The sequence below is a fragment of the Sus scrofa genome, chromosome 8 (genome assembly GCF_054392235.1).
Source record: "Sus scrofa isolate SSC_HxYL_T2T_F1_AM1 chromosome 8, Sscrofa_HxYL_maternal_Yorkshire_Landrace_v2.0, whole genome shotgun sequence".
NCBI lineage: Eukaryota > Metazoa > Chordata > Mammalia > Artiodactyla > Suidae > Sus > Sus scrofa.
In genome coordinates, this window is record NC_139390.1 from 132,396,692 (window position 1) to 132,420,863 (window position 24,172).

At 36.2% G+C, this 24,172-nt stretch overlaps 2 protein-coding genes across 8 annotated transcripts in view; one reads left to right on the top strand and one right to left on the bottom strand.

The window, feature by feature from the left end:
• LOC146401057 (uncharacterized) overlaps positions 1–24,172 on the top strand; it is a 499,586-nt gene that overhangs the window by 448,245 nt on the left and 27,169 nt on the right. The window lies entirely within an intron of this gene.
• GRID2 (glutamate ionotropic receptor delta type subunit 2) overlaps positions 1–24,172 on the bottom strand; it is a 1,344,144-nt gene that overhangs the window by 146,953 nt on the left and 1,173,019 nt on the right. For all 7 annotated transcript variants that reach the window (XM_084973393.1, XM_084973394.1, XM_084973395.1 and 4 more), the window contains one exon: positions 125–291. In XM_084973393.1, coding sequence (XP_084829519.1) covers positions 125–291 — 167 coding nt within the window. The remainder of the gene's footprint in view (positions 1–124; positions 292–24,172) is intronic.

Below are 24,172 nucleotides of genomic sequence, written 5' to 3' on the forward strand. Positions count from 1 at the left end.
TACAACTCCCTTTTTTGGTTGTTGTTTATTGAGGTTTTCCAAACACAGAAAACAAACTAATAAAGTAAGTGGGATAACCAAGGGGATTTCCTTTTTCTATATTTGGACCTCACACAAATCTTACCTTTGCGAAAAGACATCCCGGTAAGGACTGCCATGTTGCAATGCAATTCCATATCCCCGATCAGCAACAGTATTTCCAATGGTGTAAAAGGAGCAGTCTGGGTCATTGATAGCCACATATTCCAATACAGCTGCATCCCATACGAAAGCGTAATTTCCATATTTTACCTATGGCAAGTTTGGAGAACAAAAGAAGAAAACAGGATTTAAGATTGGAATTTTAAGTCATATAGACAGGATAAAAAAATGTTACATTGATATACATTGAAGAGTCCAAAAACAATAGGATCTATATTTCAAACTAAACACCTATTCTGAATGAGAATTTGGCTTCTGGTTAATTTATAGCTCTGTTCTCTTGCAAATGCAATGAGGTTGGAATGGTATACTATGTTTCCAGGCACATCGCTTATAGTAAAATGACCCCAAATAGTAAACGTCATCTAAACTGAGAGAACAATAAGTGCAGAGAAGGAAGCCGTGTTTTTGAACTTCTATGAGTGCAGTAATTCTTATAACTGGCATTGTGTCTTTGGGGACCCTGGAAATTGTGCTTTTTGAGTTGTTACAAGAGATATTGCTCCTCTGGATTATTAGGCTTCTAAGCCAGATAGGGTTTTGCACCATCCAATATGGGTATCATCTTCTTGCCTGTGACCTACATTCTAAATGAATTCTGCAAGTACAACTCATATTGAAGAAAAATCACCAACACTGCCTGGCTAGCAATATATAGTTCTTGTCCTAAGTCCTTCTAAGTTAATCTGTTACCAAGGGTGAGCTATGGTAATCTTGTGGTTGAACTTGGTGGGCACTGCAATGAGGAAGAAATAATTATGTCACCTTCTCTATCTCCATTCAGGGAACACAAGTTTATTCTGGGTTGTTTATAGTATCTTTTAGTGATGACCCTTTTTTTCCCCCTCAGTAATAACTCCTAACCTAAGTCACAAGTTTATCAAAAATAAAAACCAATCTTAAAGTTAATTTAGAAAATTATTTACATATAGAACTTAATGAAATCATAAAATAAGTAGAATGAATAAATAAAAATGTAGTTTGTTTATTTGCTTATTTATTTATTTGAGGCTAAAGTAATTTCCTGGTAAATCTGATTAGGGGATAAAACATATAAATACAGATAGAGGAACTGATGATAGCACAATGGGTGGATGGGAGGCCCCCTACCTTCATATCCCCAGAGAAACAATAATTTGGCAAACAATCCACAAACAAAAGTGCCTTTGTGGAGACCTTGGAACCTAGGTGGTAAAACTATGGTAGAGTCTAAGACCGATGATGGATGCTTTTGGAAGGCAGACCTGCACCCCAGTGGCCAGTTAGCCAACTGTGGTCCGGCTGCAGTCCTAGAAGCAGCCTTGTTTCCCTGTGGACTCTGCTCCAGATCTGTAAAGGTAACAGGCAAGGATGTCCACTCTTACCACTTTGATTCAATAGAGTACTAGAAGTTCTAGCCCGAGTATTAAGATAAGGAAAAAAAATCCAAATCTGAAAGGAAGAAGTGAAATTACCCCTCTTTTCACATGACATGATCAGATGTGTAGAAAGTCCTAACAAGTACACATACACACACACACACACACATACACACAAAACCCTCCTAAGACTAATAAAGAAATTCAATTAGGAGTTCCCATTGTGGCTCAGTGGAAATGAATCTGACTAGCATCTATGAGGATGCAGGTTAGATCCCTGGTCTCGCTCAGTGGGTTAAGGATCCAGTGTTGCTGTGAGCTGTGGTATAGGTCATACATGCAGCTCCAATCTGGCGTTGCTGTGGCTGTGATGTAGACCAGTGGCTATAGTTCCAATTTGACCCCTAGCCTGGGAACCTCCTTAGGCCGTGGGTGTGGCCCTAAAAAGATTAAAAAAAAAATTCAATCAAGTTACAGAACAGAAGGAAATCATTCAATGCAACCATTCAGGGAGTAACGACTGTACCCTAGGCACTATGTTAGGTACTATGGGTCAGTGCCTCTCAAAATGTGATGCTGTTAGAATTGGAATTACTAGGGGATTCTTGAGTTAAAAAATGTAAACTCCAGACCCAACCCTAAGCTTACTGCATTGGAATGTGTGGTGTTTGAGGCCTGGGGATATGCATTTTTATAATCTCGAATGTTGACGATCTTATGCATACCAATTTTGAAATAAATTTTTTTAATAAAATGACTAATACCAGGAAGTATTTAAACATGAAGCTTGATATAATTATAAAAACTGATAGATTCTTGCAGAGTTGGTGTGTGTGGGGGAAGTACTTGGTTGTTTCCTCTGCGTCGTTGATTACGCATATCCACCTAGTGGTCCCACAGTCCTTTCTCTCTCTGACCTTTTGCACTAATCACTGTAGAGAAGGAGCTCCTAGCTGAGACTTTTGTAATGCGAGACAGGTTAATAAGAAAAAAACAATCAGAATTTTAACAAATATGCACCTCAAGTATACAAGAGAGATGCACAGGAAAGACTGAGTAACTCAAAGAAGTGGCTTAGGATTTAGGATAAAATATCATCTAAATAGGGAGGGGAGAGGGGCTGTTGGCCCTTTAGAGGAGAGTAAATGAGTTTCAGCAAAGATGAAAGGCCTTTAGAAGAATGGATGGAGTGATATGATAGCGTGTGACAGTTTGTCTGGGTGTGATGTTGACTGCTAGTCTTTTCCGTGATGAGTCAATATTCCTTGGCTGATGAAACTCTAGAGGAGAGGATTTAGGAGTTCCTTTTGGTGGGTTTATCTTTAGGCAAATAAACAGAATTCAGAGAAAGCCTGTCCTTGTATTTGCTGTTTTTAAAGTGTCTACAGCTTAAAATAATATGCCAATGTTGCATATTTTGGGGTGGCATATTCTGCTGCCTGTCATCACCAACTTTCATATATGCCTTGTGCTTTCTGGGTCTACACCTGCAGTAATAGAGAGACAGCAGTGACCTTGAAGCCTCCTCTAGCAACCTACTTCGATTTTTGCTATCTCCTTCTGTTTCAAACAGCCTCTCTGGCCTCCTGGATCCCGTTGCAGCTTCTTTACAGCCATCCAGGGACCTCGCCAGTAGGAGACATATTGCTTTGCTATTAGAAAAGTGTTCTAGCATTGTTGTTACTGCTTTGTGAACTGCAGAGCTCTATTTAAATGTATGGTAACATTATCATTGCCATTATATATGTGCTTCTAGTAATTCTAATCTTACAAAGCATTATGAATGCATTTAAAAAAAAAGAGATCTATTAAAATAGTATGATTATAGCCTGCAGCAAGGCCAATGAAATGTTGCATAATAACCCAAACTATTTCAGCTTTTAAAAATATCCCTGGCCTTTTTCCTCTACTAAAACATACAATGGCTGTCCTTTGGATGGATTTAACCATTAAATTAAAACTATTTGGAAAATACTCATCAACAAAACCTAAAATCACCTTTCAAGAGAATAATAATTGAAGGTTTGGCCTGGGAAATTTTCAATCCATCTGACGAGGTGATGGGTATTACTTAAAAGTTTTCAACTAGTCTTTGTTGTCGAGGTCATGTTTGGCTAAGCAGCTGAATTTTGGGCCATTGATTTATTTACCAGTGAATTCCAGCAGAATAAGTCATATAGGTTAAACAGAGGGCAAAAGTGCACCTGGGAGCTCCATGTCAAAATATTCCAGGCCTCATTGGTAAGTAACGAAAAGAATGCAGAGTGTAATCTAGCTCCAATATTATTAATTTCTGGTCCTTAGAACACAGTAGTGGTTAATAGATCATGTAGCTATTGATACTCAAGACCCGTGCCTTCATAATAGTGCCAAAACTCCAATAGCTTGTGATGAATTTCTCACTACCGAGATCATGACAGGAGCCAAGTTTTGTTCAATTTCTACAATACTTCTACAGTAATCATACTTTGAATTCCATTGTACTAACAATCCTTATGCATTAATTTTAAGATCCTGAGGGGATGTGTAAGGGATATAAAGCTGAGGAAGCCTTGGGCCCCTTCCCTAGAGCTATTTACAACTTGGTAGAGGAGATAAATCAAGCACTAAACTGTTGTAGCACAAAGCATGTTATGGTTAAGTGCCATACAGGAAGCTTGAAGTGTTAAAGCGGCTTAAAGGAAGGGGAACTTAATTTTCATTGGGGCGAATCAGGACAGCATGCTCAAAAATTCTGGTAACTGAAATAGTTTTACAAGAAAACCCCAAATATTTACATTCCTTAACTTTGCTGCCTAATATAGAGAACAGAGATTCCCTTTGGTGGCCATTTCTTTTAACCTTGAGGTTTTCTGCAGTTTTCCACTTGTCAAGGTGAGGAACTGTAAATGCTCAATTTTTTTTTCAAATATTTGCATTTCCTGCCAAGTAAACTGAAGAATGGGAAAAATGTTTTTAAAACCTATACTTATGCTTCTCACCACGTTATGGATTATGGCATATTTTTCTTTCTCTGTAGAATGCCCTTGTCCTGGATGCCTCTGTTCCAGCATCTCCATCATGACCTAATACTGGAAGCACTTTTCATTTTATTAGGCAGAAGTCTCCTGTAATAACTACAGAAGTTCACACCACAGGCAAATAGACTTATCATTACCTGTTATCCCAATGACTTCGATTTTAATTGGGAAGCCATATTCTTTCTCACACAAACCTTTAATTTAGCAAATTCCTTAAAAGTTCACTTCAAAATCTATAGCTACAGACAGCAATGATGATCCTTTTTTATTAAGAAACATACAGTGGGAATAATTATGGAAAGATGACATTTAAACCAAAGAGTAAGATAGGAAATCCCTTTACTGAAGAAGGAATATATTTCATTTGTCTTCCATTTCTTCCTCATGATAGTAGCTAATATTTAGAAAGCTTTTTTTTTTCACTCTTAAAATGCCTTTACACATAAATTTATTTGTTCTTTACAACACTTTGAGATAGCGGATATTATGATACCTAATTCACAGATGTGGTAATGGAACTTGTTTTAAGTCTTAGCAATTATTTATGGCAGATTTGGAACTTGAGCTCAAGGCCATCCTTCTGTTTTTTTTTTTTTTTTTTTAACTACATTAAAGATAAATTTCTGGAAGATAATTGTCATAGGACTGCAAAAACATGTGTGAGATGGAAGCCATTGTGTTTAAGGCCCAGCCTATGTAATTTGAGAAATAATATTATATAAATAAAAATAATGCAACATAGTGCATAGCAAAAGCCATGAAAAGAATGCAACTTCTTTAATACTATGTGATCACACTATTAAGACAAATAAGAGTCGATCTTCGAAAAAACAGGTTGCTTATTTGTCCAAATCACTGGAATGGAGAACAATATGACAGAAATAAATTCTATCTTTGCACTCTAAGCTGCTAACTTCTTTACAATTTGAACTAATGGTCAGTGGGGGGATAAAGTGATTGTGAATTACAGGCACAAAGAGTTATGAATAACCCAGAATCGATCTATTTTGGTCCGTATAATTCATTGCCCACACAGAAGTTCTTAAGATGGGAGCGCTTTAATATTTATGACATGTGGTTCTAGGTTGTGGCCTCTCCCACTTTGGGCAAATTAATAATTTAACATCATTCATCAATTCTTCTGAATTTATCCAGCACAATAAATCATGGTCAAGTCCATATTTCAGCGTGTGACGGTTTATTTACTGTTTTAATTGTTGGCCTGATATATTTTATCTGCTATTATTCTGAAATTCGAATTTATGCTCTAAAATAGTCATCAGATGGCACATATTTTCATAAAAAGATATGAGTGTTTAAAATAAATATCAACTTATTTATTAAAATATTCTTTTAATCTAGAAAAGAAGCAATATGCTTACCCTCTAACTTTTGCTTTTCTGTTTTTTTTTGAGACCGCTGGAATACTAAATATTTTTCTTTAAGTGTTTTAAAGCATTCTGGGAATGTGAAAACTAAACACAGCTTCTTCCCCCTCAATGACAACTTTTTTTTGAAACAAACTGTCTGTTAGAGTCTCTAAGCAGAAGGTGGGTAGGGCTTAGAGTTCTGGATAAGTATGCATGGAAGAACTGGTAAGTCTCTCCTTCAGCCTGGGTGATTGAGTGAGAAAACCAGTGGAACCTCCAGGGAAGGCAATGAAGAAATTAAGTTTGGGAAGTTCCCGTTGTGGTGCAGCAGAAATGAATCCAGCTAGGAACCATGAGGTTGCGGGTTCGATCCCTGGCCTTGCTCAGTGGGTTAAGGATCCAGCGTTACCATGAGCTGTGGTGTAGGTCACAGATGCAGCTCGGATCTGGTATTGCTATGGCTCTGGCCTAGGCCGGCAGCTACAGCTTCGATTAGACCCGTAGCCTGGGAACCTCCATATGCTGCAGGTGCGGGCCTAAAAGGGCAAAAAGACCAAAAAAGGAAAAAAAGGAAACTAAGTTTGGGGCAGTGCTTGGTTCACCAATATCTGTGGGCCTTAAGGCCTCTTGCCCTCTTTTCTTAAATACTTGTATCCATGAGTATGTCTGTTCTACTGCCCTTAAACTGGTCAGGAAGGAGTTGAGTAGGTCAGCAGAGATCTTCCTGACCTGGAGCCTGGGACAGAACAGGAGAGAGGTGAACCCAAAGCCCCTTCCATGTGCCTCAGAAGGATTTGTGAATCACTTTCTTGTATACTGATGGCCCATGAGGAGAGAGGACATTTCGTCTTCTGCAGTTAGCAAGACGGCCAATAGCTAGGATAACCCAACAATCCAACCTGAGTCCCCAGGGAAAAATAACTCCCTTAATAGTGAAAACCACAGTTAGGGAAAGATGGACCAGAACAAGTAGGACATTTGGGGCAAATAACACCGTAGTGATAGAAAATTTCCAATTTTAAAAGAAAAATAAAAAGAGAACTTGACCAGATTCAACCGTGAATCTAAAGATCTATGTGGCTACAAACCAACAAACAAACCCCAATTTCTCAATCAAAAAGCTGAACAAATGAATCAAAAGAGAAAATGCTCATAAATGTCCTTCAAGCACAATGGATTAACTAGAGTGACAACTGTCCCAGGCCACCTGAGATGCCTCAATTGTAGCAGTGAAAACTCTTAGGTCAAAGGAAGCCATGCTGGGAGACAAAAAGTCCAGGTTTTTGGTAAGTGGGTATAGGGGATTGGGGAGAAAGTATGAAATCCATACAGCAGCTTAAAAGATAGGGTTGAAAGCTACTATTTTTGAGGCAGATGAATATGACAAAGATTATCTGCCTTCTTCAGTTGCTGTCACTATTTTCCCCTGACTGTGGATGTTTGCAGCTGTGACTTGCTATTCATAATAATGAACCATCCGTTGTTGTATCACCATGAGTGCTAAGACTTAAGTGTGCAATTTAAGTGCACTGTAATCATGAGTGTTAACAGCCCTTCACCTGTGGATTGATGGTTATTCTTGGTAGCATCAAGATGATGCTAATTTAATTATTAACACTGTGCATCCTGTGATCCTTTTTTAAAACACAAATGAGAAAGGCTGCAATACCAATACCAACCTGACCCAGCCATTAATGAAAAAGAAGGCTAAATGTTGTCTTATTATAGAGGGAAGGACACGAATAATGGAACAAGGGAGGTAAATCACCAAAACGATATTCTGCAGAATATGCAGAAAAGAACGTGGCATTAGCTCTAGTGGAAAAGAAAGTGTGAAAGCACACAACAGGGAGATGGAAGTTCTCAAGTTGGGGATAAGACAGGCTATACTTCTAAATCAATCAAAAGTTTTTGTGTCTCCCCAAAGACACCAATGCTCAGTTGAAAATAGCAGCTGCTGAATTCGTTCGGGCACATCCCATGACCAAACACACTTTATTGTATTGTTCCCCTGATAGCTCTATGAAACTGAGTAAAGTATTTTTCCTGATTCTGAGGTTTCAAATAAAATGTACTATGGGAAAACAAAAGGAGGAAAATTTGATAACAAATGAGTTTGGTTTTTTACAGCGCAGAACGGAGTCTTTCAGGTTTTACCTGAATGAGCATGTTTTCTAGAGTAAAGTCGTATATCACATAATGGCAACAAATAAATGATCCCTCCAGCTCTTAGGTACTTTCATTTTTAAAAGGTAGTGTCAAATTATATTATCAATGTCTATAAAGATTTTAATAAGCAGCAGAAAGCATAATACAAAAGTCTATTGATATCTTGTCTAAATATAAAGACTCTAATCATCTATCTGGAAATTCTACAGGTATTTCAAACATAAATTTTGGTAAATCCCATTCAGTGGACAAATTTCTTATTAAAGAAGGTGAAAAGACCTTATCTGCAAAATGTTCTGGAGACCTTGTATGTAGCACAGCAAAAAAAAAGAAAAAAAAAAAAAGGCATGATTGCTTGCCTGTGATACTAAAGTTTTCATAATGAAAATTTTGGGTCATTTTTGTTTCCTCAAAACATGCAGAAGCACTTAGAGTTTTTATTTAACAGAAGTGGAAAGAGATGGTCTCCTTAGACGTATGCCTAAAAGATAGATACTAATTGTGAAAATGTTGGTTTGCATTAAAATCACATTTTCAAAGTGTGGGACAAGAAGAATATCATTCTTTTCTTTTTCTTTTTTGTCTTTTTAGGGCTGCACCCACAGCATATGGAGGTTCCCAGGTTAGGGGTCTAATCAGAGTTGTAGCTGCTGACCTAGGCCACAGCCACAGCAAAGAGGGATGCAAGACAAGCCTGTGACCTACACTACAGCTCAGGGCAACGCCGGATCCTCAACCTGCTGAGTGAGGCCAGGGATTGAACCCGAAACCTCACGGTTCCTAGTCAGATTCTTTTCCACTGCTCACGACGGGAACTCCAGAATGTCATTCTTTAATTTAGAAATACATTGAGGATAGCAATGGAGAAAAGGATTACAGTAAAAGAACCTTAGATGTTATTTTTTCAAACTTGTTTGATGGTTTTTGAAGAAACCACAGGGCACCTAGAAAGATGCACCTAAGTTTTTCAATTTTATGTGTAGATTATAACAAAATCTCATAGTAAAAAATAACGCTTTTTCTTTTGGAAATAAGAACCTTCCAAAAAAAAAAAAAAAAGGCACAAGCTAAGGACTTGCTTATTTTTTTTTTCCTTTTTACTAAAACCGTAACTTCTTTAGACTCTAGCATTGAGGTCATAAATTCAAATTACCTGTGTGCTTTAAAACTATTTTCCTACAAAAGAGAACTTTCATTTATGATGATATGCAGTGTGCTTAAAGTATTTAAAAATAATGGACATCTTGGACATATTTAGCCTATGTGATAAATTTATAGATGCAGAGGATATGGGTGACAAAAAGCAAATCTTTAAAAGCAAGTCTGTAGAATTAAAATGTACGGTATCTTTTTGGAGAACTAGGAACTATTTCCTACAAGATGAAATATGTGCTATTGCTAAAAAGCAGACTTCTAAATATTTCATGCTCACTTTCCCTAAGAGCATATTTAGTTTGGTGTTATCACATCTGAATGATATCAGAATCAATGTTATGTGGAATTGATAAGAGCAGAGTTGCAAGTCAAAGTGAGTTTTATGTTTGACTATATTTGGTTTTATCACTTCATAAAAGATATGAATGATGTTCTACAGGTTTCAGGAAATTTAGATAAGAATTATTGGACGAGGAAACAGAAAGTAAAATTATGCTACTGTATTATGGGACAAAAAGAAACATGTCATTATTATTAAATACAGTTAATATCTATTGAATTAGTCTTATTGTTTGTTCCTCCTTTAAAAAGTCTTATATGTGTGTGTGCATATATATATATATATATATATATCTGAAATATAGTCTACAAAATTTAAATATTTAATACAGAGTGTAAAAAGACTAAACATAACTGTTTTATCAGAGGCTAGAAAGACACCTTCCTAAAATATTGCTATATTTTTATCAGACATATTATGTGCTTAATTAGTATTACTATCAGTTACTGCTCTGATAGTTAAATGATCTTATTGCTTTGTTTAAATAATAGCATTTTGTGATTAAGTGGTAAACAATACAGACTAACATATAATTCCAATATATCCAATATCAGTAAATTCCTATTTTCATGTTTTATGTTAAAGTAATAACATATGAATACAATTATTTATTACACATTATATTATTATGGCTTTTTGTCTGGTGTAGTTGTGTTCTGGGTTCTCTAAAAAAATTGGTCAACATATAAATGAATGTTGTTGGCATAATAGACTCTGGAAGAAAAATCAAATCTGTTCTTTACTTCAAATAAAAGTGTTTCTCATTTGAACTAAATAGTTCAAAATAAAATAACAGAAATCCTGCAAGAAAAGTCAGAGAAGTATATATAATAAATGTAAGGAAGGACTTTTTAGCTAACATGTGATGTGAAATCTAGGAACTATATAAGCAGACTTTTTTTTTATTACACAAAACATGTTGTAAACACCTTTATATGACAAAGGATATATACACAGATTGATTAGAAGACCAATAGATTTGCAAAAAAAGGAACACGGGAAACAAAGTTAATATTTATAAATAAACAGGTGCTTCTCTAACTAAGCATCCTTTATTCTAGCAGAAAGAATAGGGAATGCAAAAGAAAAAGATAAAGCATCTGAAGAGGAAATTCAATATGATACAGATACACATGTCCAATGAGCATATAAAAAATATGCAAATATGTTAGTGGATATGTAAGTACAAAATAAAGTAACAGTAGATTAGTATTTATATCAATTGGTTTGGCAACATTTAACATATATTGCTGGTGGAGATACATTGAAAAGTATATTCTTCACATGGCTACTGGAAATGGGAAAATGTTATGGCCTTTGTTAAAAGCAACATCTATTCAAATTAAAAATATGTAGATGACTCTTGGTTTAGCAATTCCATTTCCAAGCATGTATTCAAGAGAAATAACAAATTCAGATTAACATACGAGTAACATGGTGCATCACTGTTTACTGTGGCAACAAATTGGAAACAGTGGTAATGTTTATTAGTCACAGAAAAATGATGCATTTCTGCCATGAAACATTAAAAGGAGTCTATTAGAGCAATACCAGGTGCCATGTTGCGATTTTTATGATGTATTTGCAGAATGAGAAAAAGCAAGGTACAGAAATTATTTATAATATAATACTATTTTAAAAACCAACAATGGCCAAAATTATATAAATATGTGGGAATATATATATATGTGTGTGTATGCTATTATATTATTGGAAATGCTTTGAGAAAAATATGGAAGAATACAATGTTCCCCATTGATTACCTTTCTAAGGGTAGAAAAATGTAAGCGGTGGTTAATGAGGAGAGAAGAATGAGGGAAAGCCAAACTGAAAAGTAAAACTAATGGTCTAAAAATGATATGCTTAGTTACATTTACGCCTTTATAAAAATTACAAAGTGTAAATATGTAATTAAATAGGATATTTTAAGAGGTCAGATTTATCGAAATCTAATTTCCATATAGTCAAATTCACCATTTTTAAATGTATGGTAAAAAATACTAAATAAAAAACCTGAATATTTTCATGTTTAGAATTTCTTAATGTGATCATTAACCTATATAGTAAAATAACGATTTTTAAGTAGTATGTTGATTTATGAATTTATAAGTACTAAGTATTCATAAGTACATAATTGCCTTGTTCTGATATCCGATTTATTTCTATTCAGGCTGGGAAAGCCTGTGTCATCACATGAACCCATCATGTGTAAAATTTATGTTAAAATTGCTAGGTCTTTTCCTCTACCCATCTACACTTCTGTTCCACAACCACCTTTTCTACTGTTTGTATGTACATATATATATACACGTATTTTTTCGGGAGGGGGGACACCCACAGCATGTGGAAATTCGAGGGCCAGGGACTGAACCTGCGCCACAGCAGAGATCCAAGCCCAGTAGTGGCAAAACTGGATCCTTAACCCACTGCACCAAAGAAGACCTCCATGTTGTACATATTCTATTGGAATGTTAAGTGGAAAGTTTACTTTCAAAACTAAATCCTAAAATAAGTTTGACATTTCAACTTTCTTATCTTCAATTGGGTTCACTTTTCATGCTAATAGCATTTGCTCTTATTTTGCATACTTAGGATTTCTTAAATGGCTTATATTCTTTCTTGCCTTGAGTTCTTAGATAGCTTTTTTTTTTTTTTTTTTTTAACGCTCAGAACATTTTCCCATCAACTCTTCTCTGTCTTACTCTCTCCCATCCTCTTTAATGTCTATCAGTCCTTTCAGAGTTGAGATCAGTTTAGATATCAGTTATTCCTGGAAGTTCTCCTTGACCTCTAGGCTTGGGTTGCTATGTCTCTTATATGATCCCACTGCACCTTGTATTCATTCTTAAAACAGCACTTTAGCTCACTATACCATACTAGTATCTTTTCATTTTGCTCCACCTCATATAATTGTAAACTTCTGGTAGGCTGAGACAACATCCCTTTCATCCTTGTATCATTTCCTCCTCTATGCCTGGAATGGCATCCAATATTATCAGGAGTAGGCACCTAACACATAGTTCTCATTTATGGACTAGTATGGAGTGTATGTACCTTTTGGTCACTAAGACCACCATACTTTGAACTCCCTATTCATTCAAAAATCACTATACTCCAATTTTCCAACATGGTTAGGAAAGACCAAGTAATGAAAGAAAATTGTGACAGCTCAAAATTTCTGCCATAGCGTTCTGTCAGGATAAATGCGTGTAAGATAACATTATTAAGCTACACCATCTTTTGTGATACAGCATAGCTCCAGACTCACCAAGTGTAGTTATGATTCAGGTAGCACTATTCGATATAAATGTTTTGAAACGTTGGCAATGTTCTATATATCTGTACTGTTCAATAAGGTACTAACTAGCCACATACAGCAACTGAGCACTTGAAATATGGCTAATGTGACCGAGGAGCTGAATTTCAAATTTCATTTAATTTTTATAAAAAATGTCATTTAATTTTCATTCACTTAAAGTTAAATAGTCACATGAGGCTAGATGCTACAATACCGAACATCACAAATTAGAAGGTATTTGCCTCTATGGAAGAGTATGACTTTTAGCCCTTCTAGAATCACTGAAGATTAGCCATATTTGATGTATAGTAATAGATGACCTTGGGTTTCTAATCAGCTCTTTCATTTGTATGCATTATGATTCCCAACTATATCAAAAGCACCTCAAGGATAGACTCACTGTATAGACAGTACTTAAATGAATTAATTGCTTTTAGAAGGAACATTTATAAGAGTTAAGAGAAAATTGAGCATGTGACTATTGCTTAATACTAAAGAGAAATGACTGTAATGCTACAGTCCTTCACGAAAAAGGAAGTGGGAAGATTTTATTATAAAATGAAGTGGAAAGTGAGTAAACTAACTCTTAGATTAGAACATGGTGTGGGTGATATCACTCACTGCTCATGGCAGATTTTAAATTACTAAATTCAGCATTTTCACATTATTACTTTGTCATGTTGTAGAAACATGATGACATTTCAAGATGATGGTAGTTCACAGTCTATTACACATTACAGAAGAGCATTAAAAAGGAATTTATATGGTGATCAGTTGTCACAATTCACTATCACACCAACTTCTTGGCCCAGTAGTAAGAAAATAAAGATGTAATATCACAGGCCTATTCATAATGCTATGGTTACCCAGAAAAGGATAAACACTTTTTGAAAGAAGCTAGAGAATCAGTTTTTGCATCAAATTGGATAAAATTCTATCAAGTGGCTTGATTAAAAGAGAAAAAGGTTTCCTTTTTTTTAAATCAAGGTTTACAGACAGGTAAAAGGAAGAGTTCAAATTTCGGTCAGAAATGAAACAGAACAAATCCCAGTAAGCATTTTATAAGGAATACTTTTGAAGTTTCATTGAAGGCTAAAAAATACAGCAAAAAAAAACTTGTATCTTGGTTGGTTTATTCTTGCATAGATTCAATTACTGGTTTTTCTTACAGAGGAACTTTTGGAAACTACCAGCATTTTGCAAAAACACCTCAGCGGTTAGGATTGGTATTACGTTACAGGGATGCTTTAGCCAAAAATTTCCCTTAATTATTGGAGCAGTTCCTAATATATGAAAAGAGTAAAGAAAGAGGAAAAGTCCAGGAAACAGGAATGAGGAAAACGGCATGAAAATGGTTCCAGGATACTCACACACTTATGGTGCAATAGACAATGGTGTACGCAGAGGGCTGAGTTGGGAACTTTCTGGAGTAGGTATACTCTCTATTTTAATTTCTTATCTCACTATACTACATTTAATTCAAATCATTTAATCCAATCATTTAATCAAACCATAATCATGCTATATTTAATTCAAATCCAAAACAACATCAAAGTACAATTACATGTAGCATTTTTTTTGGACATAAAATTTATATACCATGAAAAACACACATCTTAAGTGTCTAATTCAATGAATTTTATTTAAACAATACGCTTGTGAATTCACCATCCCCATTCATATAGAACATTTCCATCACCCTAGAAATTTTCCTTGCCTCCTTCCAGTCACAGTTGACCCTCTGGACACCACTGTTTTGATTTCTATCATCATGATAGGATAGTTCTGCCAGGTCTTGAGCTTCGTATAAATAAAACCAAATACTTGCAATCTTTTGTCTCTGGCTTCTTTTGAACAACCCAATGCTTTTGAAATATACCTACATTGGTTTGTATATCAGTAGTTCTTCATCATTTCCTGTAATATTGTGGTCTGAATAGACCATAATTTGTTTTTCTACTTCTCTGTTGTTGGATATTTGAGTTGCTTTTAGCTGGGAGCTACCAATAAAGCTGCTGTAAACATGATTGTATGTCTATTATGGATGAATGTTTTCCTCTTTTTTAGGCAAGATACCTAGGATTGGAACTGCTGGGTCATGGGCTAAGTATATATGCAGTTTAGTAAGAAAATGCCAAGCAGATTTCCAAAGCTGTTTCCACACGTTTTACCGTATTAATATCTGTAAGTTCTAGTTGCTCTACATTCTTGCTGATATTTGGTATTGCTAGTTTTTAAAATTGCAGCTACTCTAGTGAATGTGAAATACAAAACACTGTGGTTTTCACTTGCATTTTCTTGATGACTAAAGATGCTAATTTAGCATATTTTCATGTGTTTGTTAGAAATCAGCATATCTTCTTTTGCAAATTGACTGTTCAAGTCTTTTGCTAATTTTTATTGTGTCATTTGTCTCTTTATTATTATGATTTAGGAGTTCTCTATATTTTGAGATACAAAGTCAGATAGATGTATGTATGGCAAATATTTTCTCCTATTGTGTGGCTTGCCTTTTTAATTTTCTTAATTGTGTCTTTGGCAAATAGAAATAGATTTTATTTTGATAAAATCCAACACATCAGTTTTGTTCTTTGTTTAAGGAAACTGTATTTGTCCCGAGACATAGTTTTAATCTTACAAAGTCCTTCTGAAACTTTAATGGACTCCCTGATGTATTTACCTAGCCCTTTCTATATTTGCAGGACTCAAATTCCAAACTTTGTCTTCCCTGTGGTGTATGGCAGTTAAATTATGCTGAGCTTTTTTTTGCCTTCTGTTACTGTCCACTGTTTTTCTCTGGTCCCCCCCCCCCCATAAATGCAGTTGAGGGTGACAGAATAGCTTGGTGACAGTTTGTATGCAGATTTTGTGGTTCTTTCCTTTGTGATTCTCTCTAAGATGCCCTCTTCATTTTCCGGTGTTTTGGCAGCTCTGAACTCCATCCTGGCAATAACACTGCAGCTTTCTTGAGTCCTAGCAGTCTTGAGCTGTGCATGAACTTTGAAGTGTGCTCCGGAGGAAAGCCATATAAATGTGAATCTCTTCTTGTCCACTTTCCTTCTTCTAAGGATCATATCCCCTCCAGTTTCTGACTGCTTTGGGGAGAGGGTTAGTCTGATGCAAAATACTCAGGCACCATTGGAATTGGAGCATTAGTTTTTTTGTATGTATGTATTTGCACTGTTTTCTAGCAACTGATGGAAACAAATGGAAGCGGTAGTTTGGGGACTATTTTATCACAAACTTAAGTGGTACATTTGGAAGTGAAATTTACTTAGGAGAAAATCACATGGAGTTTCAATGATGGTAAAATTAGTTTCACAAGACTTATATAATCATCTAAAAGCTTTTTTTCACTTAAAGAAATGCCTGCAATTTACTTGTAATCTATTTACCTGAAGTGCACCTGAAGTGACTGGTCTAACTCTACATTTTAGGTGAAACACTTTTAACTCTCCTTATGCTTACAAGTGCCCATTAATGACAGTGCTCAAAATCTTTCTCCTTTCCAGATCTGCTTCTGTTGCGTTCTCTTGCAGAATACATGCTGAACCACTAAACAGTGCTGCAGATGATTCACATTCAACCCAATCCAATAACATCTGTTGGGTGTGGACTGTGTACCACTGTGCCACAGGATGTTAGACTAGAAGTGGAAGGAAACAGCATCATGAAAGTCCTGGAATTGAATTGGGAATACAATTTTGTAGCAATATTTAACTGGGTACTTGATTTTTAGAGTCAAGATTGTATATGTAGTCACTGAGAAATGAAAATTACCAGAAAGGGTTGGAGTTGTTTAGTGACAAATTAGAGTGAGTCTTGTTCTACACTCTGAAGGAATTATAAATTAAAAAAAAAAAAATTTACTCATTCTGAAGCTACATTTTATCCAGTTCCTGCTACATCTCTTCTCTAAGCAGACACATATACACGCATACAAATCTCCATTCTTTTGTCTGAATGAGACACAGAAACAGAAACAGAGAGCTAGTAACCAACATAAAGGAAAAGGCAAAAGACAGACTTTGTTTGTGTCTAGAGGTCTATATTACCCTGCCTTCAAGGAGAATGCATTTTCATGGAAGCAGTAAAAATGTATAAAATAAATGTTAAAATGCAAATATAAACATTAATTATAATTATATCCATAAGGGAAAAACTGTTTTGGACTAGGTTAGAGCTTTGAGAATAAGCAAGATTCATCAGGAAAAATTTGGTGGAAAAAAAAGCAAAAAAAAAAAAAAGGGGGGGGAAGCAATTTAAGAGAGAGAGAGGTTATTATTTATTGTTTTGTTCAGCAAGAGACCAATTATAAACTTTCTAGAAACTGTGATTTAAGAAAAATACTCCTCTGGGCTTAGCAGAACAAAATACACATTAAAGACAATGCATTAGGGAGGAAGGATAAAAAAGAATGAGTGTGTGAAAGAGAGAATAAAAGAAAGTTATGGGAGGAGAGAGAGCAGCTAGTAGGGATTGAATAATTTTGTAAAGTTGCTGAATAACTTATGTGGAATGGAAGCTATAACAATAAATAATACTGTTTTCTATCTAAGAACAAGGCATATAGAATCAGGCTGCCTGGGTATGAAACATGAAACCTAATATCCCTCTCATTAGACTAGGATAACCTTTGATGAGCTTCAGTTTCCAGGGAGTTGATGATAATCCTTATCTCAGGTAGTTTTCATGCAGGTTATACAAGAGAATGCATGTAGCATCTAATAATCCATTGCCTCTTTATAGCAGATTGTCATTGGAGTTTAGTCTTTTCTATTATACTATTAAGGAATAAGGCTTCAGTCCATTAAGTCAGGGCTAACTAATAGAAAGCTTTTAAAGCAGCAGTTTATACTGATACGGAGGTGTCTCTCATTGTAGGAGAAGTAGCGAAAAAATATTGAAATGCGGTAGGTGGAAATTTAGGTGCAAAACACAGAATATAACAAGAACTAAGTGACTAAAATCTGGTTAGAAAATAAGTACTTATATAAGGATTTTCACTGAGGCAGAAACATATTTGGATTCAAAAGAAGTGGAAAGAAGCAGCTGAACCTACAAGCTAACAAATTTGGGAAGTAAAAGAAGATAGGCAATGAAGAATGTCTTGGGATTTCTGGGTTGTGCGATAGGGAGATTTGCTGGAGTGACTGCTCTGATAAGAATGATGAACAATGGAGATGGCTGTGAGGGAATTACAGGAAGTTCCTTCCTAGAAAAGAGAAACCACAGTGAGCAAGTGAGTATTAAAATTCATTCTACTGGTGAGTCAGGCAAAAATGATCTTATATATAAGCTTAAAACATACTGATTCCTAATGCATCCATGAAGAAGCTAATGAGTCCTGTGCATTCTGCTCCCCTATCAACAAGATCAGAAAACATTCATCATGTTTTGGAGCTGTAGATTTTCCAAATGTAAATGCATAAAAACCACAAATAGGAATGTATTTACTTTAAGTAACAGCTGATCCAAAATACATAAATTAGTTTGTATAACATTAGCAAAGTTTCAATAAAGTAGTTTAATAGTCCATTTACTTAAAAAATCATTGCATTTGGGAGGCCTTATATGCCTATTCTTTGTTGTCGTTGTTTGTTTAATTAAATGAAGCTGAGAACCCCATGTTTACCTAAACAAAACTAACATATCTCTTTGAAACATATTTTCACTTTAGATTGCCACTGTAAAAATGTGTTTATTTCTGTATAATGATACATCTGTTCACTGCCTACTGATAATTTTCTTTTACAATTTTCTTCATGCCCGTGAGCAATTTATTTATAAAATTCTACACTTTAACATTGAACCAAAAAATGCCAAATATCAAAACCAAGCATATTAAATATTGATAAATATATATGTGTGTATATATATATTTATTGTTGTTGCACCCACAGCATATAGAAGTTCTTGGGCTAGGGACTGAATCTGAACTGCAGCTGTGACCCATGGCATAGCTGTGGCAATGCCAGATCCTTAACTCACTGAGCCGGGCCTGGGACTGAACTTTGTGAGAGTCGCTGGAGAGACAACACTGGATCCTCAACCCACTGTGCCACAGCAGAAACTCTGAGATGTATTTAAAATTAAACATACTTGCAACAAATCAGACTGATGACCAATCAGTTATGCTGTTTGTAGAACACCTTCATAAATGTCCATGTGGTGTCTTAAATCAGATTCTACAAACTAATATTCAAGAATGAGACAGATAACTTTTTCACTGGAAACTGGTACATTAAATTGGATACTTCTTAATGTTAAAATATTGAGTGTCACTTAATACTATAAAACAGAACAAAAAATTATAGTGCAGTTTTTACTTGCATCTGGAAAAATATCTTTTTTATTACTCAAATGAATTTATCACATCTGTAGATGTATAATATCATAACAATCCAATTTCACAAGCACTTAACCCAAGCACTTCCTCCCACCCCCCAAACTGTCTCCTCCGGAGACCATAAGTTTTTCAATGTCTGTGAGTCAGCATCTGTTCTGCAAAGAAGTTCAGTCTGTCCTTTTTTCAGATTCCACATGTCAGTGAAAGCATTTGATGTTGGTGTCTCATTGTTTGGCTGACTTCACTTAGCACGATATTTCCCAGGTCCGTCCCTGTTGCTAAAAATGCCAGTATTTCATTCCTTTTAATGGCTGAGTAATATTCCATTGTGTATATGTACTACATCTTCTTGATCCACTCCTCTGTTGATGGACACTGAGTTTGTTTCCGTGTATTGGCTATTGTAAATAGTGCTGTAATGAACATCGGGCTACATATGTCTTTGCGAGTCGTGGTTTTCTCTGGATAGATGCCCAGGAGTGGGATTGCTACATCAAATGGTAGTTCTATGTTTAGTTTTCTGAAGAATCTCCATACTGCTTTCCACAGTGGTTGCACCAATTTACAATGCCACCAACAGTGGAATAGGGTTCCCTTTTCTCCACACCCTCTCCAGCACTTATTGTAGACTTTTTGATGATGGCTATTCTGGCTGGTGTGTGGTGGTACCTCATCGTAGTTTTGATTTACATTTCTCTAATGATGAGTGATGCTGAACATCTTTTCATGTGCTTTTTGGCCATCTGCATGGCTTCTTTGGAGAACTGTCTGTTTAGATCTTCTGCCCATTTTTTGATGAGGTTGTTTGCTTGTTTGGTGTGGCGCTGCAGAAGGTGTTTATAAATTTTGGAGATGAATCTCTTGTCAGTTGATTCATTTGCAAGGATTTTCTCCTATTCTGTGGGTTGTCTTTTTATTTAGGGTTTCCTTTGTTGTGCAGCAACTTTTAAGTTTGATTAGGTTCCATTTGTTTATTTTTGTTTTTACTGTCAATACTCTTAGCAGAAATGGGTGTTGGATGTTGTCAAAGGCTTTTTCCATGTCTATTGAGAGGATCATATGGTTTTTATTCTTCAGTTTGTTAATGTGGTGTATCACACTGATGGATTGGTGGATATTGAAGAACCCTTGCATCCCTGGGATAAATCCCACTTGATCATGATGTACAATCCTTTTAATGTATTGTTGGATGTGGTTTGCTAGTATTTTGTTGAGGATTTTTGCATCGATGTTCATCAGTGAAACTGGCCTATAGTTTTCTTTTTTCTTTTTTTCTGGGGTCTCTTTTTGTCTGGTTTTGGTATCAGGGTGATGTTGGCCTCATAGAATGAGTTTGGGAGTGTCCCTTACTCTGCAATTTTTTGGAATAGTTTCAAAAGGATAGGTGTTAGCTCTTCTCTAAATGTTTGATAGAATTCACCTGTGAAGCCATCTGGTCCTGGACTTTTGTTTGTTGGAAGTTTTTTAATCACAGTTTCAATTTCAGTTCTTGTGATCTGTCCATTCATCTTCTCTATTTCGTCTTGGTTTAGTCTTGGAAGATTGTACTTTTCTAAGAATTTGTCCATTTCTTCTAGGTTTTCCATTTTATTGGCGTATAGTTGCATATAGTAGTCTCTTATGATCCTTTGTATTTCTATGATGTCCGTTGTTACTTCTCCTTTTTCATTTCTAATTTTATTGATTTGAGTCTTCTCTCTTTTTTTCTTGATAAGTCTGGCTAAGGGTTTATCAGTTTTGTTGATCTTTTCAAAGAACCAGCTTTTCGCTTCATTGATCTTTTCTATGGTTTTCTTTGTTTCTATTTCATTGATTTCTGCTCTGATCTTGATGATTTCTTTCCTTCTCCTACCTTTAGGTCTTGTCTATTCTTCTCTCTCAAGCTGCTTTAGATGTAAAGTTAGCTTGTTTATTTGAGCTTTTTTTTTTCTTGTTCCCTGAGGTGGGCTTGTATTGCTATAACCTTTCCTCTTCGAACGGCTTTTGCTGCATCCCATAGGTTTTGGAGTGTTGTATCTTTGTTGTCATTTGCTTCTAGGTATTTTTGGATTTCCTCTTTGATTTCTTCAGTGATCCATTGGTTGTTTAGTAGCATGTTGTTGAGTCTCCACGTGTTTGTGTTTTTTGCAGATTTTTTTCCTGTTGTTGATTTCCAGTCATATAGCGTTGTGGTCAGAAAAGATGCTTGATATGATTTCAATTTTCTTACAGTTACCAAGGTTGGATTTGTAGTCCAGGATGTGATTGATCTTAGAGAATGTTCCATGTGCACTTGAGAAGAATGTGTATTCTGTTGCTTTTGGATGGAATGCCCTATAAATATCTATTAAGTCCATCTGGCTTAGTGCTTCATTCAGGGCCTGTGTTTCCTGATTGATTTTCTGTCTGGGTGATCTGTCCATTGCTGTAAGTGGGGTGTTAAAGTCCCCCACTATGATTGTGTTATTGTCAATTTGTCCTTTTAAGGTTGTTAGCAGTTGCGTTATATATTGTAGTGAACCTATGCTGGGTGAGTAGATATTTAAAATTGTTAAATCTTCTTCTTGGATTGATCCTTTGATCATTATGTAATGTCTTTCTTTGTCCCTTAAAATATTCTTCATTTTAATGTCTGTTTTGTCTGATATGAGTATTGCTACTCCAGCTTTCTTTTGATGCCCGTTTGCATGAAATATTTTCTTCCATCCTCTCACTTTCAATTTGTATGTGTCCCTAGAAGTGAGGTGGGTCTCTTGAGGACAGCATATATATGGATCTTGTTTTTGTATCCATTCAGCCAGTCTATGTCTTTTGGTTGGGGCATTTAGTCCATTAACATTTAAGGTAATTATTGTTATGTATGTTCTTATTGCCATTTTATTAATTGCTTTGGATTTGTTTTTGTTGCTCTTCTTTATTCCCTTCTTCTCTTGTTCTCTCCTCTTCTGGTTTGATGACTACCTTTAGTGTTGTATTTGAGTTGATTTTCTTTGTTTGTGTATCCTTTGTAGATTTTTGGTTAGCAGTTATTTTGAAGTTTTGATATAAGGGTCTATATGTATATGAGATTGTTTTAAGTTGTTGTTTTCTTAATTGCAAGTTCATCTCCAGTGTCCTGTATTTGTACCCACCTCTTCTCATGATTTCTGATTTTGGTTCCATAATTGTGCATGGATGATTTCGTATCTTTACTGTATATATACATTTACTGGTGAGCCTTGTCATTTGTGGAATTTTTGTTTCCTGTTGCTCTTTTCTTTTCTGCCTAGAGGAAGTTCCTTTGGTATTTGTTGTAAGGCTGGTTTAGTGTTGCTGAATTCTCTCAGCTTTTGCTTATTTGTGAAAGTTTTGATTTCTCCCTCAAATCTGAATGAGAGCCTTGCTGGATAGAGTAATCTTGGTTGAAGGTTCTTTTCCTTTCCTCCCTTCTGGCCTGCAGAGTTTCTGTCGAAAAATCTGCCGATAACCTTATTGGGGTTCCCTTGTATGTTATTTGTTTCTTGTCCCTAGCTGCTTTCAAGATTTTCTCTTTGTCTTTAATTTTGGTCAGTTTGATTAATATGCGTCTTGGGGTGTTCCTCCTTGGGTATATTTTATATGATACTCATTGTGCTTCCTGGATTTGAGTGAGTGGATCCTTTCCAATGTGAAGGAATTTTTCAGCTATTATCTCTTGGAATATTCTTTCTGTCCCTTTCTCTCTCTCTTCTCCTTCTGGCACCCCTATAATACAGTTGTTGGTGCATTTAATGTTGTCCCAGAGTTCTCTGAGACTCTCTTCATTTGCTTTCAATCTTTTTTCTTTTCTGTTCTGCATCTGTAATTTCCACTAATCTGTCCTCCACCTTGCTTATTTGTTCTTCTGCCTCCTGTATTCTGCTTTAGCTGCTTCTAGTGAATTTTTTATTTCAGTTATTGTATTTTGCATCTCTTCTTGTTTAAGTTTTAGATCTTGTATCTCTTTGCTCAGTGTTTCCTGTAAGTCATCCATCTTTGCCTCCAGTTCATTTCCAATGTCTTGCATCATCTTCAACATCAACAGTCTAAAGTCTTTTTCCTGGAGGCTGAGAATCTCCTCATCACTTAGCTGATTTTCTGGGGGTTTTCCTCTCTACTTCATCTGAGTTACAGTTCTCTGTCTTTGGTGTGGTGACCTTTTTATAGATAATACAATTGTAGCCTCTCTTACTTCTGGTGTCTGCCCCCCATGTGGCTGGATTCAGTATGGGGGCTTGCTGAAGGCTTCCTGATGGGAGGGGCTGATGCCTGCCCACTGGTAGGTGGAGCTGATTCTAATCCCTCTGGTGGGTGGGGCTTAGTCTCTGGATGGGATTAGAGGCAGCTGTGTTCCTGGGGGTCTTTAGGCAGCCCCTGTTTACTGAGGGGTGGGGTTGTGATCCCATCTGGATTGTTGTTTGCCCTGGGTCTTCTCAGGGCTGACTGAAGGGTGGGACCAGATTTTCCCAAAATGGCCACCTCTAGAGAAAGGCACAGCTGCTGAATATTCCCAAGAGCTTTGCTTCCAATGTCCTTCCCTCACAACAAGCCATGTTCACCTCTGTTTTCCCAGGATGTCCTCCAGGAACTGCAGTCAGGTTTGACCCAGATTCCTATGGACACTTTGCTTTGCCCTGGGACCCAGTGCATGTGAATGTCTGTGTGTACCTTTTAAGAATGGGGTCTCTGTTTCCCCCAGTCCTGTGGAGCTCCTGTGCACAAGCCCCACTGGCCTTCAATGCCAGATGCTCCAGGGGCTCTTTCCTCCCGGTGCCAGATCCCCACACATGAGAGTTTGATGTGGGGCTCAGAACTCTCACTCCTGTAGGTGAGTCTCTGTGAACCAGTTAGTTTTCAGTCTGTGGGGCTTCCCACCCAGGAGGTATGCGGTTGTTAATATCATGAAATTGCCCCTCCTATCTCTTGATGTGGCCTC